This window comes from Marmota marmota, unplaced genomic scaffold (assembly GCF_001458135.2).
Source record: "Marmota marmota marmota unplaced genomic scaffold, marMar, whole genome shotgun sequence".
Taxonomy (NCBI): Eukaryota; Metazoa; Chordata; class Mammalia; order Rodentia; family Sciuridae; genus Marmota; species Marmota marmota.
This window is the reverse complement of record NW_026000240.1, coordinates 6809151-6831042: the sequence shown is the minus strand read 5'-3', so window position 1 is coordinate 6831042 and position 21892 is coordinate 6809151. Positions and strand designations below refer to the sequence as shown.

The 21892-nt window shown below is 34.3% G+C and overlaps 1 protein-coding gene across 9 annotated transcripts in view; it reads left to right on the top strand.

The window, feature by feature from the left end:
- Positions 1 to 21892, top strand: part of Stxbp5l (syntaxin binding protein 5L) — a 347451-nt gene that overhangs the window by 304002 nt on the left and 21557 nt on the right. For all 9 annotated transcript variants that reach the window (XM_048794363.1, XM_048794362.1, XM_015486887.2 and 6 more), the window contains 2 exons: positions 16196 to 16366; positions 18405 to 18644. In XM_048794363.1, the coding sequence (XP_048650320.1) occupies positions 16196 to 16366; positions 18405 to 18644 (411 nt within the window). The remainder of the gene's footprint in view (positions 1 to 16195; positions 16367 to 18404; positions 18645 to 21892) is intronic.

The following is a 21892-nucleotide window of genomic DNA, read 5'->3' as shown; positions in this document are numbered from 1 at the left end:
TATATATATATATATATATATATATATATAACAGCAGAATGCATTACAATTCTTATTACACATATAGTATAGGGCACAATTTTTCATTTCTCCTTGTTGTATACATAGTATATTCACACCAATTCATGTCTTCATACCTATACTTTGGATAATAATTATCATTATTTCTTTAAATATTCTCTCTTCCCCCTTTTGTCTCTCCTTATGGGGCTTACCTAATGGCAATGTTGTCCCACTTGATTATGACCCCATAGTTCACTTAGGCTCTATTGAGATTTTCTGAGTCTTTTTTTCTTGTCATTTTCAATTTTTTTATTAATATAGAAAAACATAAAAACTATACATAGCAATGGGGTTCCATTTACTGTTTCAATACATGTATAATTGCATAATGTTTAAATAAGGTTAAACATATTAATATTCTCAAATACATATCATTTCTTTATGGCAAATCTTTCAAAATCCTTTATTGTACCTTTTTCAAGTGTGCAATATGTTATTGCTATCTGTAGCCACCTTACAATACAACAAAACATTTCTCCTAACTATACTTACCTAGTCATAAATAATAACCACAACCTATTTGATCAAATTTTTCCCATTACCCATCCTCCTTATCATCTCTCCCCATCTTCTACCAACCAGTATTATACTCTTGATTTCTATGGGAGCATTTCTTAGATTTACATATGCCTGAGATCATATGGTACTTTTCTTTCTGTGCCTGGCTTACTTTATATGACATAATCTTCCATTCATGTTGAATCAATGACAGAATTGCAGTCTTTTTATTGCTGAATAGTATTCCATTTGTGTGTATATACCACATTTTTTATTCTTTCATTAATTTATGAATACTCAAGTTGTTGGGTAGTGCTCTAGAGAACCTGCTGCAATGAACATGTGTATGTATCTTCCACATTCTGATTTCCTTTCTTTTAGATATATACCCATTAGAAGAATTGCCAGATCTTATTCTAGTTCTGCTTTCACATTTTTGAGGAACCTTCCCATTCTGTTTTCTATAATGGCTATGAGAATTTACATTCCCAACAATAGTGGCAAGAGTTTCGTTTTCTCCACATTTTCATCTACATTTGTTGTTTTTTAGTATTTTTGATAATAGCCATTTTGACTTGGGTGGGCTAGTATCTCATTGTGGTATTTATTTGCATTTCCCTGGTTATTAGCAATGTTGATGAATTTTTCATAGATCTTGTGACCATTTGCATGTCTAAATATCTATTTAGATCTATAAACCATTTTTAATCAGGTTGTTCATTTTAGTTTTGTTTTGCTTTTGTTCCTTGTACATTATGGATATTTTGGGGGGGAAATTAAATAGTTTTTTACTTGTTGATAGACATTTATTTATTTATTTATATGTAGTACTGAGAATCGAACCCAGTGCCTCACACATGCCAGGCAAGTGCACTACCACTGAGCCCCAGCCTCAGCCCCTGAAAATATATTTTTATAAGATTATTTCTCTCTTCCTTTCTCTTAAGAGAGAAAACATTTGACCCTTGACTATTTGAGTCTGACTTATTTTACTTATCAACAAATGACATAATTTCATTATTATTTATGTCTGAGTAAAACTCCATTGTGTGTGTGTGTGTGTGTGTGTGTGTAGTCACATTTTATTTATCTGTTTGTCTATTGATAGACACCTAGGCTGGTTTCATATCTTGGCTATTGAGAATTATGCTGCTATAAATATTAGATGGAAAGCAATAGAGTAGAGGAAGAGGATTAATAGGAAAGATGGAGAGGAGGATATGGGGAAGTATTGGGGAATGAAATTTACCAAATTATGCTGTGTCTATGTGTGAATAAACCACTATATATATATAATATGTGCATATTATATATAATACATATATAATTAAAACAAAAAATATAATAATAAAAGAAGAGAGGTCTCTCTCTAGGCTCTCTCTTCTCTGTTCAGGATTACTCTACCATAGCCTCTGTTGGCCTGGGACCTCTAGGGGCTAGGATATCTCTAAAGAAGATGCTGGACACCTCAGAAGCCAAGAAATGCTATAGTTTGAATCTGTGGCTTTGCATATGCTCATCAAGTGCTCTACCAATGAGCAACAGCCCCCAGAGTTCTTATTTTATTTGACAAAGGATCTTGCTAAATTGCCAGGCTGGTCTACAACTTCTGATACTCCTGTCTCTCTGATCCTTCTGTCTGATCCTCCTGGGGAGGTGGAATTCTGAGAGTCAATTCTGAGGAAACTGATGGATTTATTATCATTGACACAGAATATGATGTTAGAGAATATATCAGAGTCATACTCTTTGTAAAGCTATAATTCCAAAGGTCTTCACACATCCAACACAAAATAAAATGAATATATCTGTGAAACTGTCAACATTCTGGCACATGGCCATTTTCTCCCAAGGAGAGGGAATGCCTTGACCCTGCTTGGCAGAATTTGTTTAAGAATGTTCAGATATATCTTCTCACTGGCACTCTTTCCTTTCTAAGCACTGGAGGTTGAAATTAACACTTGGACTACACTGAGGCTATGTATTGAAGCTAAGGTATACTGATAACATAGGATTACTCACAAAAATGACTCCCTCATAAAAGAAGAAAAGGAATCAATCTCAGCAGATATGCAAATATAAGACCTCTGAACATATGAAGGAACAGGCAAAAAATAGTATCATCCCAAAATTTACAACCTCCAACAGAGGAATCCACGTATATTGACAGGGATGAAATTCAAGAGGAAGACTATAAAAAAACTGATCATTAAAATGATTAATGAGCTAAAAAGATCTAAATAATGAAATAAGGGAGCAAATATAGAAAGTAAAAGGCCATTTCAATAGAGAGAGATTCTAAAAAGAAACAAATCAGAAATCCTAAAAATGAAAAACACAATAAATCAAATAAAAACCCAATTGAAAGCATCACTAACAGAATAGAACATCATACCTCAAAGATAGGGTATATTAACAAACAAGATTAAAAAATAACCTTTCAAAGACACATCATAATCAAAATGCCCAACATAGGAAATAAAGATAGAATATTAAAACCCACAAGAAAAAATGTCAGACAGCATTTAGACATAAACCAATAATACTTACTTCTGACTTTGCAAATCAGACTTCAAACTCCAGATGGGCTAAAAAGGAGACAATCCAAGCTCTGAAAGAAAACACATGCCAACTATGATTGCTATACACAGCAAAACCATCATTCAAAAATCAAAGGAGAAACAGAACCTCTTCTCAATAAAACTAAACTGAGAGAATTAGTGACCACTAGGCCATCACTATGTAAAATACTTAATACTACACACAGAAGAACTCAAAAACAAACCTCACAAGTCCTGAATGGGTGAAGATCACGAGAAGGGCAGTTAAATAAATGAAAATTCAGAACAAATTAAATATGTAAAATAAATCAAAATGTCAAGAAATAATAAACCTCTCTCCATAATAACTCTGAATATAAATGGTCTCAAATCTCTAATTAAAAGACATTGATTGTCAGAGTGGGTTAACAAATAAGACCCAATTACATGCTGTTTGAAAGAGGCTCATCTCACAGGCAAAGACATCCACAGACTGAAAAGAAAAGCATGGAAAAAAAAAATGTTCCATGTGAATGGTATCTGCAAACAAGCAAGAGTAGATAGTCAAATACCTAACAAAGTAGATTTCAAACAAAAAGTAAACAAGAAAGTCACTATTTACTGGAAAGGAAATAGTCCAAGAAGATATAACGATAGTAAATATTATACCCCTAATATTGGTGCACCTAATTACATAGAAAAAAAAGACTCAGAACCCAGTACAATAATACTAGATGATTTCAAAATATCCTACTCACCAACAGATAAGTCATCAAATCAGTACTTCTGACCTTAATACAATGAATAGACTGTTTCATCCACATACATCTGCATCTACTTTTTCTTCAGCAGTATTCATGGAACTTTCTCAAAAATAGATAATTTTTAGATCACAAAGGAGGTCTTACTATTTCAGTCACCTTTTTCATTGCTGTGACCAAAAGACTTGATGAGAACACAGAGGAAGAAAAGTTTATTTGGATTTTCACAGTTTCTGATATCTTAGTCTGTACATGGCCAACTCTATTCTTTGGGACCTAAGGAAAATAGATCATCATGGCAGAAGAGTGTTGCACAGGAAATTGGCTCATGTCACGGCACCAGGATGCAGAGTATGGGGTGGGGGGACTCTCCTCACCATGGGAAAAATATATACCCCAAAGGCATGCCCACAAAGACCCATCTCCTCTAGCCACACCCTTCCTGCCTATAGTTGCCATCCAGTTAATCCTTATCAGTGAATTAATGCACTGATTAGATTAAGGGTCTCATAACCTAATCATTTAACCTCTAAGCCCTATTGCACATGAGCTTTTGGGGCACACTTCACATCAAAACCATAACACTTAGCTATTACCAAAAAAAATCAATATAATCTCTTACATCTTTTCAGATTATAATGGAATAAAATTAAAAATCAACAAGAAAAATTAGAGCGATCACATAAACACAGAGATTGATCAATACTCTTTTTTAAAAATATTTATTTTTTAGTTGTAGTTGGACACAATACCTTTGTTTTATTTATTTTTATGTGGTGCTGAGGATCGAACCCAGGGCATCGCACACACACTAGGCAAGCATTCTACCACTGAGCCATCACCAGCCCTGATCAATATTCTTGAATAAAGAATGGGTCATAAAGAAAATAAGAGGAGAAATCTTAATTTCTAGAATCAAAAATAGTGATACAATGTATCAAAATCTCTGGATACTATGAAATGCCCACATTAAGAAAAAGAAGAAGAAAAAGAAAAATCACAAAGAAACATTCTATGTTACATCTCAAGACCCCAGAAAATCATGAACAAAGTAATTCCAAAACCAGTAGAAGAAGGAAATAATTAGGATCAGAGCCACAATTATAGAAATCAAGATTATAAAATTAACACAAAGAGTTAGTGTAATAAATATCTGATTCTTTGGAGAAGGTAAACAAGATTAATAGACTCCTAGCCAAACTAACCAAAAAAAAGAAAAAGAAAAAAAGAACACCAAAATCAACAAAATTGAAGATGAAAAGGGAAGTTTACCTTAGAAATTTCCGAAATCCACAGCATCATCAGGAGCTATTTTTAAAACTTACACTCCAAAAACCTGGAAATTCTAGAAGATGTAGTTTCTAGACACATACAACTTAACAAAAATGAACCAAATGAATATAGAAAACCTAAACAGATCCATATTAATCAATGAAATTAAAGGAGTCATAAAAGCCTCCCACCAAATTAAAGCCCAGGACCAGATGGATTCTTAGCTGAATTCTACTGGATTTTTAAGGAAGAATTAATACCAGTATTCCTCAAATTATTCCACGAAATAGGAAGGGAGGGAATACACCCAAATTAATTCTGTGAAGACACATGAAGCACTGGGTATAGTAGCACATTCGTTTACAGGCATGTGGCTCAGGAGGCTGAAGCAGGAGGACTGCAAGTTCAAAGCCAACCTCAGCAACTTAGTGAGGCTCTAAGCCACTTAGTGAGACCCTGTCCCAAATTTTAAAAGAAGGACTGGGGATGTAGCTCAGTGGCTAAGTACCGTTGGATTCAATTCCTATTCCCCCAAACAAACAAGACACGTTAAGCAAAGAAAATCAATATCTATAATGAATATAGACACAAAATACTTAATAAAATATTAGCAATCTGCATTCAAAAACATACTAAGATTTTACACCACAATCAAGTTTGTTTCATCCCAGGGATCCCAGGTTGGTTCACATAGGTAAAGCAATAAATGAAATTCGTCACATAAATATAATTAAGGACAAAAATCACATGATCATGTCAAATACATTAAAAGCATCTCATAAAATTCAGCGCATATTCACATGAGAAGCACTGGAGGAACTAGGGGTAGATGGAACTTACTTCAACATTATATAGGCTAAATATGAAAAATTAAAGTCAAAATCATATTGAACAGAGAAAAGCTGAAAGCATTTTCTCATCACTCCTACTTAACATAGTTCTTAAAACTCTAGCCAGAGCAATCAGGAAAGAAAAGGAAATTAAAGAAATACAAATGTGAAAAGTCAAATTATGTCTGTTTTCTGTTGACATAATCCTATATTTAGAAAACCCCAAAAAATTCTACCAGTCATAACCATATTCAGGAAAGTTGCAGGATATGAGATCAACATAAAAAAATCAACTGCTTTCTTATACTCTAATAATGAATCTGCTGAAAAAGAACAGGAAAACAATTTCATTCACAGTAGCCTTGAGAAAATGAAATATCTTGGAATTGCCTAACCAATGAAATGAAAAACCTCTACAATAAAAGTTATAGAACACCATAGAAAATACTTGAAGAAAACCTTAGAAGATGGAAAGATCTCCCATGGAGATATTGGATAGGCAGAATTAATATTATCAAAATTTTAGGCCATATTACCAAAAGTGGTCTACTGATCTAATGCAATCCCAATCAAAATACCAATGTCCTTCTTCACAGAACTAGAAAAAACAGTCCTATCATGCATTTGGAAAAATAAAAGATCCAGAATAGCCAAAGTAATAATAATAAAAGCAATGCTGGACACATCACTATCTCAAATTATACTCTAGAGATACAGTAACAAAAACACCATGGTATTTGGCATAACAATGGACATGAAGACCTACTGAATAGAAGACACAGAGATAAATTTATAGATACTGTCATCTGATCTTTTACAAAGGTGCCAAATACATAAATTGAAGAAAGAATACCCTTTTTAACAAATGGTACTAGGAAAACCGGGATATCCACATGGAGAAGAGTGAAACTAGATGCCTATCTCTCACCTTGCACAAAAGTCAACTCCAAGTGAATCAAAGACCTAGGAAATTGACCAGAAAAACTTCAAGTGTTAAAAGAAAACATAAGGTCAATACTACAACATATTGGTGCAGGCACCAGCTACCTTAATAAAAATCTTAACGCTGAAGAAATAAAACCAAGAATCAATAGGAGAATGGCATCAGATTTAAAAAGCTTTACAGAGCAAAGGTAACAGCATGAAGTGAGAGCCTACAGAAGGGGAGGTCTATTAATATTTGGTTTATATATTGGGATGATCCAGTATTGGGAACATATACATTCAGGATTATACTTTCTTCTTGCTGAATTAATCCCTTTATTCTTATATAATGACCTATTTTGTCTCTTTTTACTGCTTTGTATTTAAAAATTATTGTTATATTATTATGGCTACTTCTTTCCTTGAATTACATCTGCATGGGATATCTAACTCCATCCCTTTACTTTCAGTGTATGTATGTCCTTAAAGATAAGATGAGTTTATTGTAAGCAGTATGCAGTTGTGTCTTATTTGTTTTATTGTTGTTTATCTATTTAGTTCTTTTGTCTTTTAATTGTAAGATTTAATCTATTTACATTCATGGTAACTATTTATAGGTAAGGTTTTACTATAGCCATTACATAACTTGTTTCTTATTTTGTTGTAGTTCCTTGCTTTCTCCATATCTTATCTTCCTTCATAATTAATTTACTCTAGTAGAATAGAATAAGAAATAACAACACACCTATAATCCCAGCAGCTTGGGAGGCTGAGGCCAGTCCAAAGCCAGTCTCAGCAACAGCAAGGTGCTAAGCAACTCAGTGAGACTCAGTCTCTAAATAAAATATTTTTAAAAGGGTCTGGGGATGTGACTCAGTGTTTGACTGCCCCTGAGTTCAATCCACCATGCCAAATAAAGAAAAAAGAAATAACAACATACCCCTTTGACATTTTAAAGTCCTTGAACCCTAATAACCCAAATATTTCCCCGTTAATACTATCCTAATGTTTACATAAGTTTTCTTCACTCCTCTTCATTATTTTTTACTTTTCTCTTCAAACTGTATATTTTCAAATAACTTAGCTTTGAGTTTACTAAATCTTCTGTTTGATCTATCCTCTTATTGATGCCTTCCAAAGTGTTTTTATTTTTACTGAGTATATTTTTCAGCTCAAGAATTTGTTTGATTTTTTAAACTGCTTTCATCTCTTTATTAAATTTCTGTTAGAATATTGAAATGTTTCCAAATTTTCTTTAAGTTTGTTGATTTTTCCTTAAAACAATTTTCAATTCTCTTGATTTTTCCATGCTTATCACTATTTGTTATGGTTTGTATATGGAATTTTTCCTAAAAAAGCTCATATGTTGAAGACTTGGTATCCATACAGTAATGTTCAAAGGTGAGACTTTTAGGAATTGATTTGCATGCAAAGGCTTTAACCTCATCTACTGCATCATCATGGATTAATCATCAATGGATTTATACTTTGGATTATTCAGAGGTAGTGGAAACTATAGGAGGTAGGACCTAGTTGAAGGGAGTAGGTCTTTGGGGATATTCCCTTTGGGACTATACCTTGTCCCTGGCCCCTTCTCTCTTCCTTTCTCTTTGTTCTTTGGCTGCCATGAGGTAAACAGCCTTCTCTGCCACATATTCTTATTGCCATGATGTTTTGCCATGCCTCAGTCAAAAAACAATGGACCAAAAACTCTGAAATCTTGAGACAAATTAAATCTTTCCTCCTTTAAGTTGTTTTTGTCAAGTAGTTTGTCACAGTGATGAAAAGTTGACTATCATACTATCTGGTTTGTCTCTGGCACCTCATTTGAAAATCATTTTGATGCTTATTGGTATGAGCAATAAAGAATCAGGTGTTTATTCCAGTCTTCCCAACCTGGATTGTTTGTATCTTTCCTTCCAGGAATTCCAAGCAGTCTCCTTATTTTCTCTGAGACTGTAATCATTTCTATGATTCAGAACAGGCTAGTATCCAGGTCCAGATTTGCCTGGAGCCTGCTAGTGGTGTGTCGTCACTATTTCAGTACTAAAGGGCAATCTAAGCCCAGATTTGTCCCAAATACACTATTGATTTGTTGTTTAGAGACAACCAGTAGTATACTTAGAAAGAGTAGTTTATCCCCATAAGTTTCTTGCTGAGTCCAGGATAGGCCCAGTTGTTGACAGTTACATCTGTGGAAATATACTGCAGAATTCTGCCTGGCTATGGGTAGTCACCATGGATGGACCAACCCCAGTCTCCTCTAGCACATTTCTTACCACCAATGTCACCAAGCTGTGTTTTATACCCTGAGCCCACAACTTACCGAAACCAGCACAACACTGCAGTAAGATCAAGACCCACACTTCTATGTGCTGCTTATTGCCGAGGTGTATTGTGGCCCTAAACTACTGCAGCCAATAAAAATTGCTGCTAATAGACTAGGGCTGCGTGTCTTCCCCTGTCACTGAAATAGTTCCAGAGACTCCATCTTCATACCAGCCTAGAGATATGGGCTGTTAGGATATACATAGCGTTAAGTTTCACCAGCCCAGCAGTAAATCCCAGGGCAAAGTCTTGTGCTTAGTAATCTGTCTTATTCCCAAAAAATGGATTTTATACTATGATATGCTGCCCATGGTTGAGATAGTGTTGGTGAAGGCTCTCCCCTGGCCACCAGAGCTGATGCCAAGCATGGTCACACCTGAGTCTCATAGGTACAGGAGCCTGCACAATCTCAGGAGAAGGAAAGTTGTGCCTCAAGCCCACTCCAAGGCTAGAAATGATGCAGATTAAAACTTAAGTCTATGCAACCAATGCACAGATCTTCTCCCGATTCCTGGGTTGATATAGAGGCTCAATCTATAAGCTCTGGCCTGTACATGGGCCTTTAGTTTCTACCAGGTGTTGGGTATTACAATAATGGGCCTGGCACTATAGTCCAAGATAAATCCCCTGTTATCTTTTGTGCCTTGCACCCCAGTGGGTAAAGTCTTGCTCCCTACTCTGCCATGAGGTTAGAGGAGGAGTGGTGAAAGCAGTCATCACTTGGCCTAATGCAATTTTAGTTGCTCAGTCTGCAAGTTGGTTGGAGGCTTTATCCATCACTGCATTTCTCCAATGCTGCGTGGTAGCATGGTACATTTCATGTGTAAGGCCTGATCTTAATTCTCTCTCTAACCCACTAGTGGAGGGCATGTCTCTCCATGCTGGGCTGCTTGGAGTTGGGAGAGGGGTGATATGGGTTCTGAGAATTTTATAGGATTTCTTTTTCTCGTATCAATTATTATTTGTTTTTACTTTTTTTCCCATTGTCCTAGAGTTTTCAATATACTTTTACAACTAATCCAAGTTCTCTTTTAAATAACATAATACTGTTTTATAGATAGTGCAAGTACCTTATAATAATATCAAAGTATTCTTAATTCTTCCTTCCTGTCCCATTATCATTGATCATTCATTTCACTTATGCACATGCTATTCTCCTATGCTGTACATTTTTTTTGCAACTTAGTGTGTATCTGCAATTACCTAAAATGAAAAGCAAAAGAGAAAAAAAAATTCTAAGAAATGTTATTGTGCCCTTAAGGAAAGTTTAAATATATTTAAGCAACAGAGAAAAAGGCACTTTATAACATAAAATTTCCAATATCTAGCATGCAATGAAGCAGAAGATTATAATCTATGATGAGAAAGTATTAATCAATAGAAACTGACTCAGCAATGGCACTTAGGATAGAATTTATAGACAAAGACATTAAATTATTATTTAAAATACACTCCATGTGCTCAAGAAGGTAGAAGAAAGCACAAGCATATTAAGAAGTAAATGGAAATATCAAAAAGACCTAACTTAAACTTCTAAAAATCAAAAACATAACGTCTAAGATGAAAATACACTGGATGGGCTTAATAGTGGAATTGATACTGCAAAAGAAAACATTACTATATGCTAAGATACACTATCTAAAATGAAACAAAAGAATGAAAAGATCAAAAATTGTTCCCAGAGAATTAGTGACAGGCTGGCCAACTCCATGTTGCCTAACTCAGATGAAATAAAACTCTCAGGAGGGGAAAATGTGTGGTGCAGAAATAATGTTTGAATAAGTCAAAAATGTTCCTAATTTGGTGAACAGTATAAATCCACAGATCCAAGAAACTTAATGAATTTCAAGCACAAGAAATATAAAGAAAATTGTACAAGTTACATCATAATTGGAATTCTTAAAAACATCTGGATGGGGAAAGACATTAATATATTGAGGTACAAATATAGGAACAAATTGGACATCTCCACTTTAACACAAACTAGAAGACAGTGGAAGAACATTTTTAAACTATTGAAGGAAGAATTGTCCAACTAGAATTTTGTACCCAACGGAAATATCTTTTTAAAATGAAGGTGAAACCAATGCTTTTTCAGAGAAACAAAAGCTGAAAGAATCCAGCACAAAATATAAAGTGCTTTAAGAAATGCTGTAGCAAGTCTTTCAGAGAGAAGGAAAACAGTTCTGAGGGTAATCTGAATCTACACAGAGGAATGAAGAGCATTATAAATGGTAAATATGTGGGTAAGCAAGAATATTTACTTCATTTTTAAATCTCTCTGAAAGATAATTGATGTCTGAAAAGTCCCAAGTATCCATCAAAAGGTGGATGACTTGTTAAATTGTGGCATATCCAGACAGTGGAATACTACTCAGCAATAAAAAGAAATGACTAGGGGGTTGAGATTGTGGCTCAGCAGTAGAGCACTTGCCTAGCAGGTGCGAGGCCCTGGGTTTGATCCTCAGCTCCACATAAAAATAAATAAATAAAAGTATTGTGTCCAACTACAACTAAAAAATCAATATTATTTTTAAAAAAATGATTGACACATACAACATGAAAGAATCCAGACAAAAAGCACATATAAATTGTATTCTTGCTCTATGACCTCTAGTGTGGTTGAACATTATTTTGGCCTGCAAAGCTTCTGAATACACCTCATAGGTTCTCCCTGAGATTTTTTTTAATATCTTTAATTTTTATTTATTTATTTTTATGTGGTGTTGAGGATCGAATCCAGGGCCTCACTCATGCAAGGCAAGTGCTATACTACTGAACCACAACCCCAGCCCCTCCCTGAGATTTTGAACTGTGAATATACTTTGAGAAATTCTTTTCTTGCTTAAACAAAATCAGACAACCAACCAACATTAAATTGATTGATAAGCCTTGTCCCCTAACTAGGGTTACATGAACAATGATGAAGGAAGGAGACAAAGAATTGACTATAAAAGTAGGGCAAGAATAAAGTTAATGTGGATTTTCAATTATTTGAATCAATTGTTTTATATTGGCTATAATTAATATGGTTAAGTGCAGAGTTTTGTATTTTATTTATCTTCATGGTTTTTAAAATCCAGTGCTCATTTTTTATTTAGTTCAACATTTATTTCATCATAGAGTCAACCTCTATGGCATAGAATTTTTAATTTTCTGGGAAATGTATATTAAAAATTTTGTTTAACAAAACTCATATTAAATCAAATCTTTATTTGCAGTCTTCTACAAAGCCTTAGTAAGTGATAATTTTTAAAATAACTTCAGTTGAATACAATATGACATTTTTAGTAAGTCATTTCTTTATTTAATGATTTTTTTAAATGTGTAATTTTTAAAATTTGAGAATTTTTGTCTAAAATAGAGAATAGCCATGTCCCTTAACTTTAATTATTGCTTTAAGGCTGAAATTTTTAGAATGTTAAATTTTCTCTACATGTTATATTACTGGAGTACATGACAGCTGGACTAAATCACCAATATAATCAGGGGGCAGCTGTAAGAAATAGGAGCCATTCATTCTGGCTGGCTATGTCATGCAGAAAGAGATTAGTACAAGAAAGTATGTACTTATCAGATCCTTAAGAAACTAGAGATGTGGACTCTAAGCTTGGCCTACAGGTGTGACTTTTAGAATAAGGTCAATATACAGATGTACTAAGGGACCAGACACCTTTACTACAGGTGGAAAACCAGAACATCACTGCCAATCAACTGTTGAATTTAAGAACATATTGCTAGAAGTAAGATCAGGAATCTACCACAATAGTTGTCTTTTGATATACTAAGTGGCCTCTTGACTGGGCTCTGAAAAGTTGCTTTCAAAACCAAATAAAGCCATCATTGCAATGTCCAAAGAAGCAGAAAAATGGCTTCCATCCCATCTTAAAAATTATTTTCCAGACCCTTTGAACCCTGAGACGTCTGGCCAACTACCCTGAGGCCACCATTCCCAAAACTTCTGAAGCATAAACCTCTTGAACTGCTTCCATTGACAGTTCCCACCCATCTCAGCCTTTGCATGATTGTGGGCCAGGCATGTGAGAATACAAAGGAATCAAAGTCCCCATCCAGTGAAGCATTCTCAACTAATGCCCCCATGCCATCATGCAGATAAGACATCCACACTTACCTAGTTAGTAAAAGTCCTGGCCTACAGAATCTGTGAGCACAATAAAATTATTATTGTTACACATCAACTTTGGAGTGGTTTTTTGTGGTTGTTCTGTTTTGTGTGTGTGTGTGTGTGTGCGCGTGTGTGTGCGCGCGCGTACACAACAGAAAATAACCAAAACATAATAGCATTCATATTTTATGTGTTTTTATAAGCACTTCAAAATATTTTAAAAGACGATAATACTCAGTATATCTCTGTATAGGATATATACAACAATTTACCTAAAGCCTTTTCTTTGATTGTAAAGGATAACTGGTTTCCAATTAGTCTTTAATCTAACACTGTAGTGAATATCTTTATCAATAGATATTTATATTTTTATTGTGTATTTAGCATTATTTCTTTATCATAAGTTTCCAGAATGACTGTATCTAAGCTATAACTAAATTTCTTTCTAAAAGTTTGGGTTTTTTTGTTTTGTTTTGTTTTGTTTTTGGTACCAGGATTGAACTCAGGGGCACTCAACCACCGAGCCCCATCCCCAGCCCTATTTTGTATTTTATTTAGAGACAGGGTCTCGCTGAGTTGCTTAATACCTCACTTTTGCTGAGGCTGGCTTTGAACTCTCAATCCTCCTGCTTCATCCTCCAAAGCTTCTGGGATTATAGTCATGCTCCACTGTGCTTGGCTTTCTAAATGTTTTATACCAATTCACATTTATCTTGAATATTTAGCAAGATGATAGAGATATTAAAAATGAAAATTCATTCCTATATATTTAAACATTTAAACTACTAAAAAGTTAATCAGCCCTATTGAAAACAAAACTCTAGTGTGCCTGTGTGTGGTAATGTAAGCCAATCAAAAATGAGAAGCTGGGGGAAATTGGGCCACCACAGCAGATAGGGCAAAAAAAAAGAAAAAGTATATTGAGTAATATTAATTGATACTGCTCTGTTATGAGCTGAAATTAGACATATTTACATGAAACAACCACCAAAAGATGGTAACAGCTAGGCAGGTATGGCTTCGGTTTAGCAAGTCCAAAGAGTTCTGGCTAAGTGGATAAATTTCCCTGTTCTCAAGGCTCTGCCATACTTTTGTATGAAGAGGGCTGAAATTCATTCCACTTTCCTTTGAACAAACTGTGACCCCTAGAGCAGGGTCTCATGTCTGTGAAAAAGGAAGTTTTTTTTCAAAGGATATACCCAGGGTTGTGGCTAGTTCAGAGGGGGCATGTTGTTGCCATTGCCCCTCTACAGTAGTTGCCATTTTCTAATTCATACGAAGTTGTTCATGCCAGCTGTTGACCTCAGTATTCTTCCTATTTATAAGTCTAGATTTGATAAAGAAGAGGAATCTCAGAGTTCTTGACTAAAGCTTCACCATGGCTAACTCATCATGAAATATTTCTGCCTTTCCAGAGATATTATGTCAAAATGGGGAGTGATTGGTTCTAAAAGGCTTGGATCTCAGTGTTTATTACATCTGCTTCCCAAACCCTACTAAATATGTCTTCAAAATTGTTATCCATTGCCAAATACTTAGCTAACCCTGTGCTCCAGTTTTTAAGCATACAGATATTAACTGAGAAAATCTGGGTTAGAATTCTGCCTACACAATTGCCATGTAGGTAATAGGAGAAAATTTTCTGAACCCTTTTTTCTGAGCTTGATTTCCTTATCTGTATTATTAGAATGATAATAATAAAAGCACCTCTATTGAAGCATTTTGTGAAGATTAAATGAGATAGTATTATAATGTTCCCACTAATTAAATATTTGATATTAACTCTCATTTAAAAAAACACATGCTAACATATTAAAATTCCTTTATCGCCCTTGACTAGCTATAAGTACATACCAAATACTAGTTCCATGTGTCCACTGTAGTATTAAGCATTCTTCTACATGTAACTATCATCCTTTGGATGACCAAAGAAGCACATTTCAAAATGTGTTCTGTGTATTGCAAGATTATAAGGTAATGTTTGAAACACAATTTGTTATCTTTAAGAAACATAAGAAAATATATTTTTAGTTGATTGAACCCAGGGCATGCTAGTACCCCTAGCACGACTATAACCCCACCCTCAAGGGTTTTTTTTCTTCTTTTTGTTTTGTTCTTTTTTCAGTTATGTCAAATCAAAGCTTAACTCACAAGGCCTAAATAAACAGTAATCATTTGGACATGAGCAGTTTTATACTCTGGGACAAGAGTAATAATAATAATATTTTTTCAGTGTGCACTGTATGCCAGCATGTATTTGGGCATGTGACATGTACAATTACACATATGTATATACATGTACACACACAAAAATCACAAAACTCCATGGGGCAGATAATAATATTTCAGATTTACAGATGAAGAAACTAAAGCATGGAGAATTTTAGTAATTTATATAGCTAATAAGATGCAGAACTAGAATTTATGCCCAGACAGCCTGGCTCCCAATATTCTTAATTGCTATTCTCAGCTACAAAATGTTCCTGTTCTAAAAAATTTTAAACTCTAGGTACTGAAAGTACTTCCAAGACTTACATAAATTAGAGTATATTTAATTTATGTAACAAAAGTCCAAGATTATAACTTATTTCCTATTGCCATTAAATAATAAAGGACATAGTGGAGATTTAGAATAAATTTTAAACTATGTTAGTCAAATTATAAAAATACTCCTTAAAATTAAATATATTGTAAATATTTTGCTAACTAAAAACAGCAAGGACTGAGCCATATTTATATGGTTCAGAACAAAAGGGATTCTTACTCCTTTTCATTTGTTAATCTACATCTTTCAGTTCCTTTATGTGAAGATTTAATTATGATATTTACACTGCCTTCTTCCTCTTGGTACAGACCATGTAAATGGACATTGCACAAGTCCAACCTCTCAGAGTTGCAGTTCTGGAAAACGTCTTTCTAGTGCTGATGTTTCAAAAATAAATCGCTGGGGTCCTGCAAGACCCCCATTTCGAAAGGCTCAGTCAGCTGCTTGCATGGAGATTTCTTTACCAGTTACAACAGAAGGTAGGCTAAACATAGCAATTTTGTTAGTTACAGATAAAATTTGGTTTACAATGGAAACAAGTGCTGTGAACAAGGAATGGAAATCACATTGAAAAGATACAAATATCTACTAGACAATGAGTCACTGAGAGCCTGGTGGGGCTGCAGCTAACTCCAAATCCATTTCTTACCTCACTTCTTTAGTCATCTCTAAAATGAGAATGACTCCACTATAGAGAGACTCCACCCACTCTATAAAACAGAAAACCTATGCCTTAATCTATTCTCTATCCTTCCAATAAAAATTAGCATCTCTATCTGTAGATAGTTATTTAGTGTCTTACAAGCTTAATTTCCTCAACTGTCAAATGAAGGTGACAAGAAAAAATATTTTATTCTCAAGCTTAGAACTTCATCTTCATATATTTTAAAAAGGAAGGTCTATTTGCTTTTTTATGGAATGAGTATGGGGCCATGGAATAAAGTACCAGAACCAAAGACTGGAGCTGTTAAGAAAGGAAAAGAAAGGGGAATCTTTTAACTTTGCTGCTGCTCTCCTGTTAATAAGAAATTTTAGGAAGAGAGAAAGGGAAAAAAATCATTTTAGGATGATTTGCTATTCTAAGAATAATTCCTTATTTAATATCTCTTAGGGTTTTTTTAACATTTTTTATTTTTTTGAAAGTGGTTGGAAACAATACCTTTATTTATTTATTTTTATGTGGTGCTGAGGATCAAACCCAGGGCCTCGCATGTGCTAGATGAGTGTTCTACCACTGAGCCACAATCCCAGCCCCTCTTAAGATTTTTGATAATCTATATTCTTCAAAATATTTAAAGTAAAATTTATTGTTCAATTTTTGTTTCTTTAACATTATGTTGTATTGAATCTGGCCCTGTGAACGTGCAGATAATGGTGTCCTCTCTCACAGGAGTCTGTGAACTTTCAAATGGTAACAAACCACCAGTTAAAAGTTTGGGAAAAATATATTAGCTGGAAGGTTGAACTAGAAGCAACACGTAAGGGTTATAAAAGAAATAATGCTCTTTTAATCACTTTACTAGTGCTGCCAAATTTGAGTTTTAGATATTTGTGCCTCTAATTTGTGCTGGATTCTGGGGAAATTACTGAACTCTAAGTCTCTGTCTTCAAATCTATAAAATAAATAGATTATCTACCTCTAATCTCTAAGTTTTATGAAAAACTTATAAATTTGCTGAGACATAGAAAGGGAAAATTAAGAATACTATATTTTGTTTCATGGAAAAATATTCTGAGGAGTCATATTTAGTCTCTTTTACAAAAATAATTAGGAGGCACATTTGGACCTATCAAGAGGGAAAAGAGTGAAGACAGTAAAAAGAAAAATAAGAGGAGCTTATACCCTGGAGCAGTAAAAGAACAGTACAACACTATTAACATTTAATTAAAATGGGTGAGTTTATGCTTGTTGGAGTATGCACATGAGCAAGTGTTGATAAGCAAGAGGATCTGAGGCCATTCTCTTTCCTTTAAGTGGACTAAAGCCCTCTCAGAAAGATTACCACCACTGACAGGATGGCATAATCTATAGCTCCTTTGGTCCTAGGCAAAATTAGAACTAGATTTGATTCAAACAAATTCAGAAAAATACTATTTGCATTTAGGCCTTGGTAAAATTTTAATTTTTCCACTCATAATTTCCCCAGATCATCCAATGTATTTGTCACAGAATATTTCAGGTTGTTCCTCTCATGTCAGTAGCCATAATATTGTCAGTACATTGGAACTGCAATAAATCATTAGGAATACTTTGAACAATTGAGAGATAGGAAGGAAGTGCAATTAAAACTGTATCAGAAATTCTTATAAGCTTGACTATTTAAGTCTGCTTTCCAGCTTCAGTCTCTCCACCTTCAACATAAGCTGGTGCAAAGCTGGATAAACTACCTTCCAAGTCAATTAATGAAGAATTAAATTCTTTATATTCACACTTTTTGGTTTTCATGTATTAAATTTGACTTTACTTGTTTTGTAAATACACTGATACTTCATTTTAGTCTTTTTAAATTTCCATAGAAAACCGAGAGAATTCATATAATCGTTCCAGAAGCTCTAGTATCTCCAGTATTGACAAAGATTCTAAAGAAGCAATTACAGCTTTATACTTCATGGAATCCTTCGCACGGAAAAATGACTCTACTGTCTCTCCTTGTCTGTTTGTTGGAACCAGTCTGGGAATGGTATTAATCATCTCCCTAAACCTACCATCAGCAGATGAACAGAGGTTTATAGAGCCGGTTGTGGTATTGTCAAGTGGTAAGAGTTTTTATTCATTCATTCCCTTGTGGCTACTTTTTCAAATTTAGATATAAAGTATCAATAATTTGCATTGATTTAGGACAAAGGTTATGTATTTAAATCTTTTGTGTAATAGGAACTATTGAGAACTTCATAAAATCATATTGTGTTCCAACATTGTCATATTGTAACTTACCTATTTTTCAGGGTAAAAGAGTTATCACCATTGCTGCAGTAGTAAATTGTGGAACTGCCAACCTAATCAACACTTTGGGCAATAAGTTTCTGAAAAGCACTGAGGAAAACCTTAGCACAAAGCTCAAAAATATTCTAGCAAATGTTGTTTTCTAAGTCACAAGGATAGAAATAAACAATCCCCAGAACTAATATAACAGATCTCTCAATTTTGTAGGGAAGTTCTTTGCCATTTGTAGCAAACAAACTCAGACCAAAAGTGATTTTAAAAATTAAAGATTTAAATTTTAGCATTTAATTTGTAAAATATTTATCGTTTTTCCCTTATCAACTTAATGAGAAGCTGTCTTTTCTTTAAGTTTCAATGCCAGTTTTTATTCTTTCAAAATTTTAGTTAATAATAATGTGTCAATATCAGTCCATCAAGTATGATAGATACATTACACAAAAGCAAAATGTAAAATAGGGAAATGAAAAAAGAGATATATGGGATCTCTACGTACTATCTCTCAATTTTTTGTAAAACTAAAACTGCTCTTAAAAATAAAGTCTATTAATTATAAAGGAGAAAGCTATGAGGCTGGGTTCAAATTTATTCTATAATCAACCATTGAAAGAGAGAAAGTCATAATTCATAGTAGTAAACATAAAACATGAAACTGGAGTTTCATAAGAAAAAAAATAGAGGTGATGAAAGCCATTTCAATTTTAAAGTAGAATTTTATCCTTTACCATTCCCTTGCTGACCTGTAATAGTTGTTCCAGGCTTCACCCTCTCTGAAATATCTATTTTTCATCCAGTACTCACTGGCCAAGCTTTTGGGTACTGTCCATGGTTGTTTTCTGCTTCTGACTAAAGGATATGACCAGAACAACTGTTTGGAGGAAGAGTTTATTTGAGGCCTCACAGTTTCAGAGGTCTTAGTCCACAGAAGGCTGGCTCCATTCCTTGGGGCTCGAGGTGAGGCAGAACATCATGGTGGAAAAGTACGGCAGAGAGAAGCAGCTCACATGGTGATCAGAAAGCAGAGAGATCTCCACTTGCCAGATACAAATATATACTCCAAAGCTATGCCCCTAGTTCCCACCTCCTCCTGCTGCATCCTACCACTTCAGTTACCACTCATTTAATCCCTACCAGGGGATTAAGTCACTGATTGGGTTAAGACTCACAATCCAATCATTTCTCCTCTGAACCTTCTTGCATTGTCTTACATGTGATCTTTTCGGGTACACCTCACATCCAAACCATAACAATGGTATTATTCATAGGTATAATGTTGCACCTCAGATCTCTGGAACTTGTCTTTTATACCTGAAATTTTATGCTAATTTATTAGCAAGTCCCCATTTTCCCTTCTCCAAGCCCCTGGCAACCACCATTCTATTCTTTGTTTCTATGGATTTGACAATTTTAAATGTCTCATTTATGGAATCATGCTGTATTTGTCCTTCTGTGACTAGCTTATTTCACTTAATATAAATCCTCAAGATTCATCCATATTGTTGAATAATATAGGATTTCCTTCTTTTTAAGGCTGAATAATATTACATTGTATGTATCTATTCCTTTTTTATCCTTTCATCTCTTGGACATTTAGGTTGTTTTCACAACTTCACTATTGTGAATAGTACTACAGTGAACATAGGAATACCTATCTCCTCAAGATCCTGATCCTGGGATACATACCCAGAAGCAGTATTGCTAGATTACATGTTAATTCTGTTTGTAAATTTTACATTTTTAATTTTACATGTTAATTCTATTTTTTAATTTTTGAAGAACTTTCACACTCTTTTTCATAGCAGTCTCACCATTTTGCATTCCTACTATCAGTGTAGAGGGTTCCAGTTTCTCCACACTTCACCAACATTGTTGTCTTTTGATTTTGATTTTAAATAATAACTGTCATAACAGATGTGATATTTTATCTCATCATGGTTATGATTTGTGTTTATTTCCTTGATGATCAATGATGTTGAGCATCTTTGCATATACCTGTTGTCTAATTGTTCATCTTTTTTTTAATAAAGTCCATTTTTTATTTATTTATTTTTATGTGGTGCTGAGGATCTACCCAGTACCTCACACATGGTAGGCAAGTGCTCTGCCACTGAGCTATAGCCCAGACCCTAACTTTTCTTTTGAAAAATGTTTACCCAAATCCTTAGCCCAATTTTTTAACAAAACAAGGTGCTAGTTGAGAAGACAAAACTGATAAACCTTTAGCTATACCAACTAATAAAAAAGGACATCTAATAAAATCAGAAATGAAGAGGAAAACATTATATAACTGATTCCATAGAAACAAAAAGAATCTTGAGAGAGGACTAACAAACCGGATGACCTAAAAGAAACAGATACTTTTCTAGAAACATTTAACCTATGATGACTGAATCATGAAGAAATAAAGTCTGAATTAGACCCATAACTAGTAAGGAATTGGAATCAGTAATCAAACACCTCCCAAGAAAGGAAAACCCTTCTCTCTCTCTCTCTCTCTCTCATATCACTTGGAGGGTTTGTTAATAAAACAAACTCTAGGGTGGACCCCACCCTAGAGTTTCTAATTCAATAGGGTCTAGGGTGGAGCCTGAGAATTTGCATTTTTAACAAGCTCCCAGGTGATGCTGATCCTACAAATGAAAACTTACTTGACTCTGTTGTCTACTAATCTATTACACTTTCCTTATTACCGGTAACACAGAGCTCTGAACAGGATAAATAACATATCTATATCTCCATGATCTCCCTATTCTCTCCTGTTACTATTAGTAAACTCTACGCTTCTAACTAGACAGAATTTTCCAGTTGTGCACTAGATTATACTCCTTTTCTCCTATTCAACAATGTCAACCCAGAAATTTTTCCTCTATTTCCTTTTTAATAAATGTGTCTTTTTCTACTGAATTAGCATACAAATATACCATTATTCCTCCCACTAAAAAAGAAAAACCTCTGTTGAATCTATTCTCCTATTTCACTTCTTTTTTAATGCAAATTTCATTTTTGAAATGTTTGTAGTATATTCACTGTTTCTAATTTCATTCTCCTAATCTATTTGGAGCTC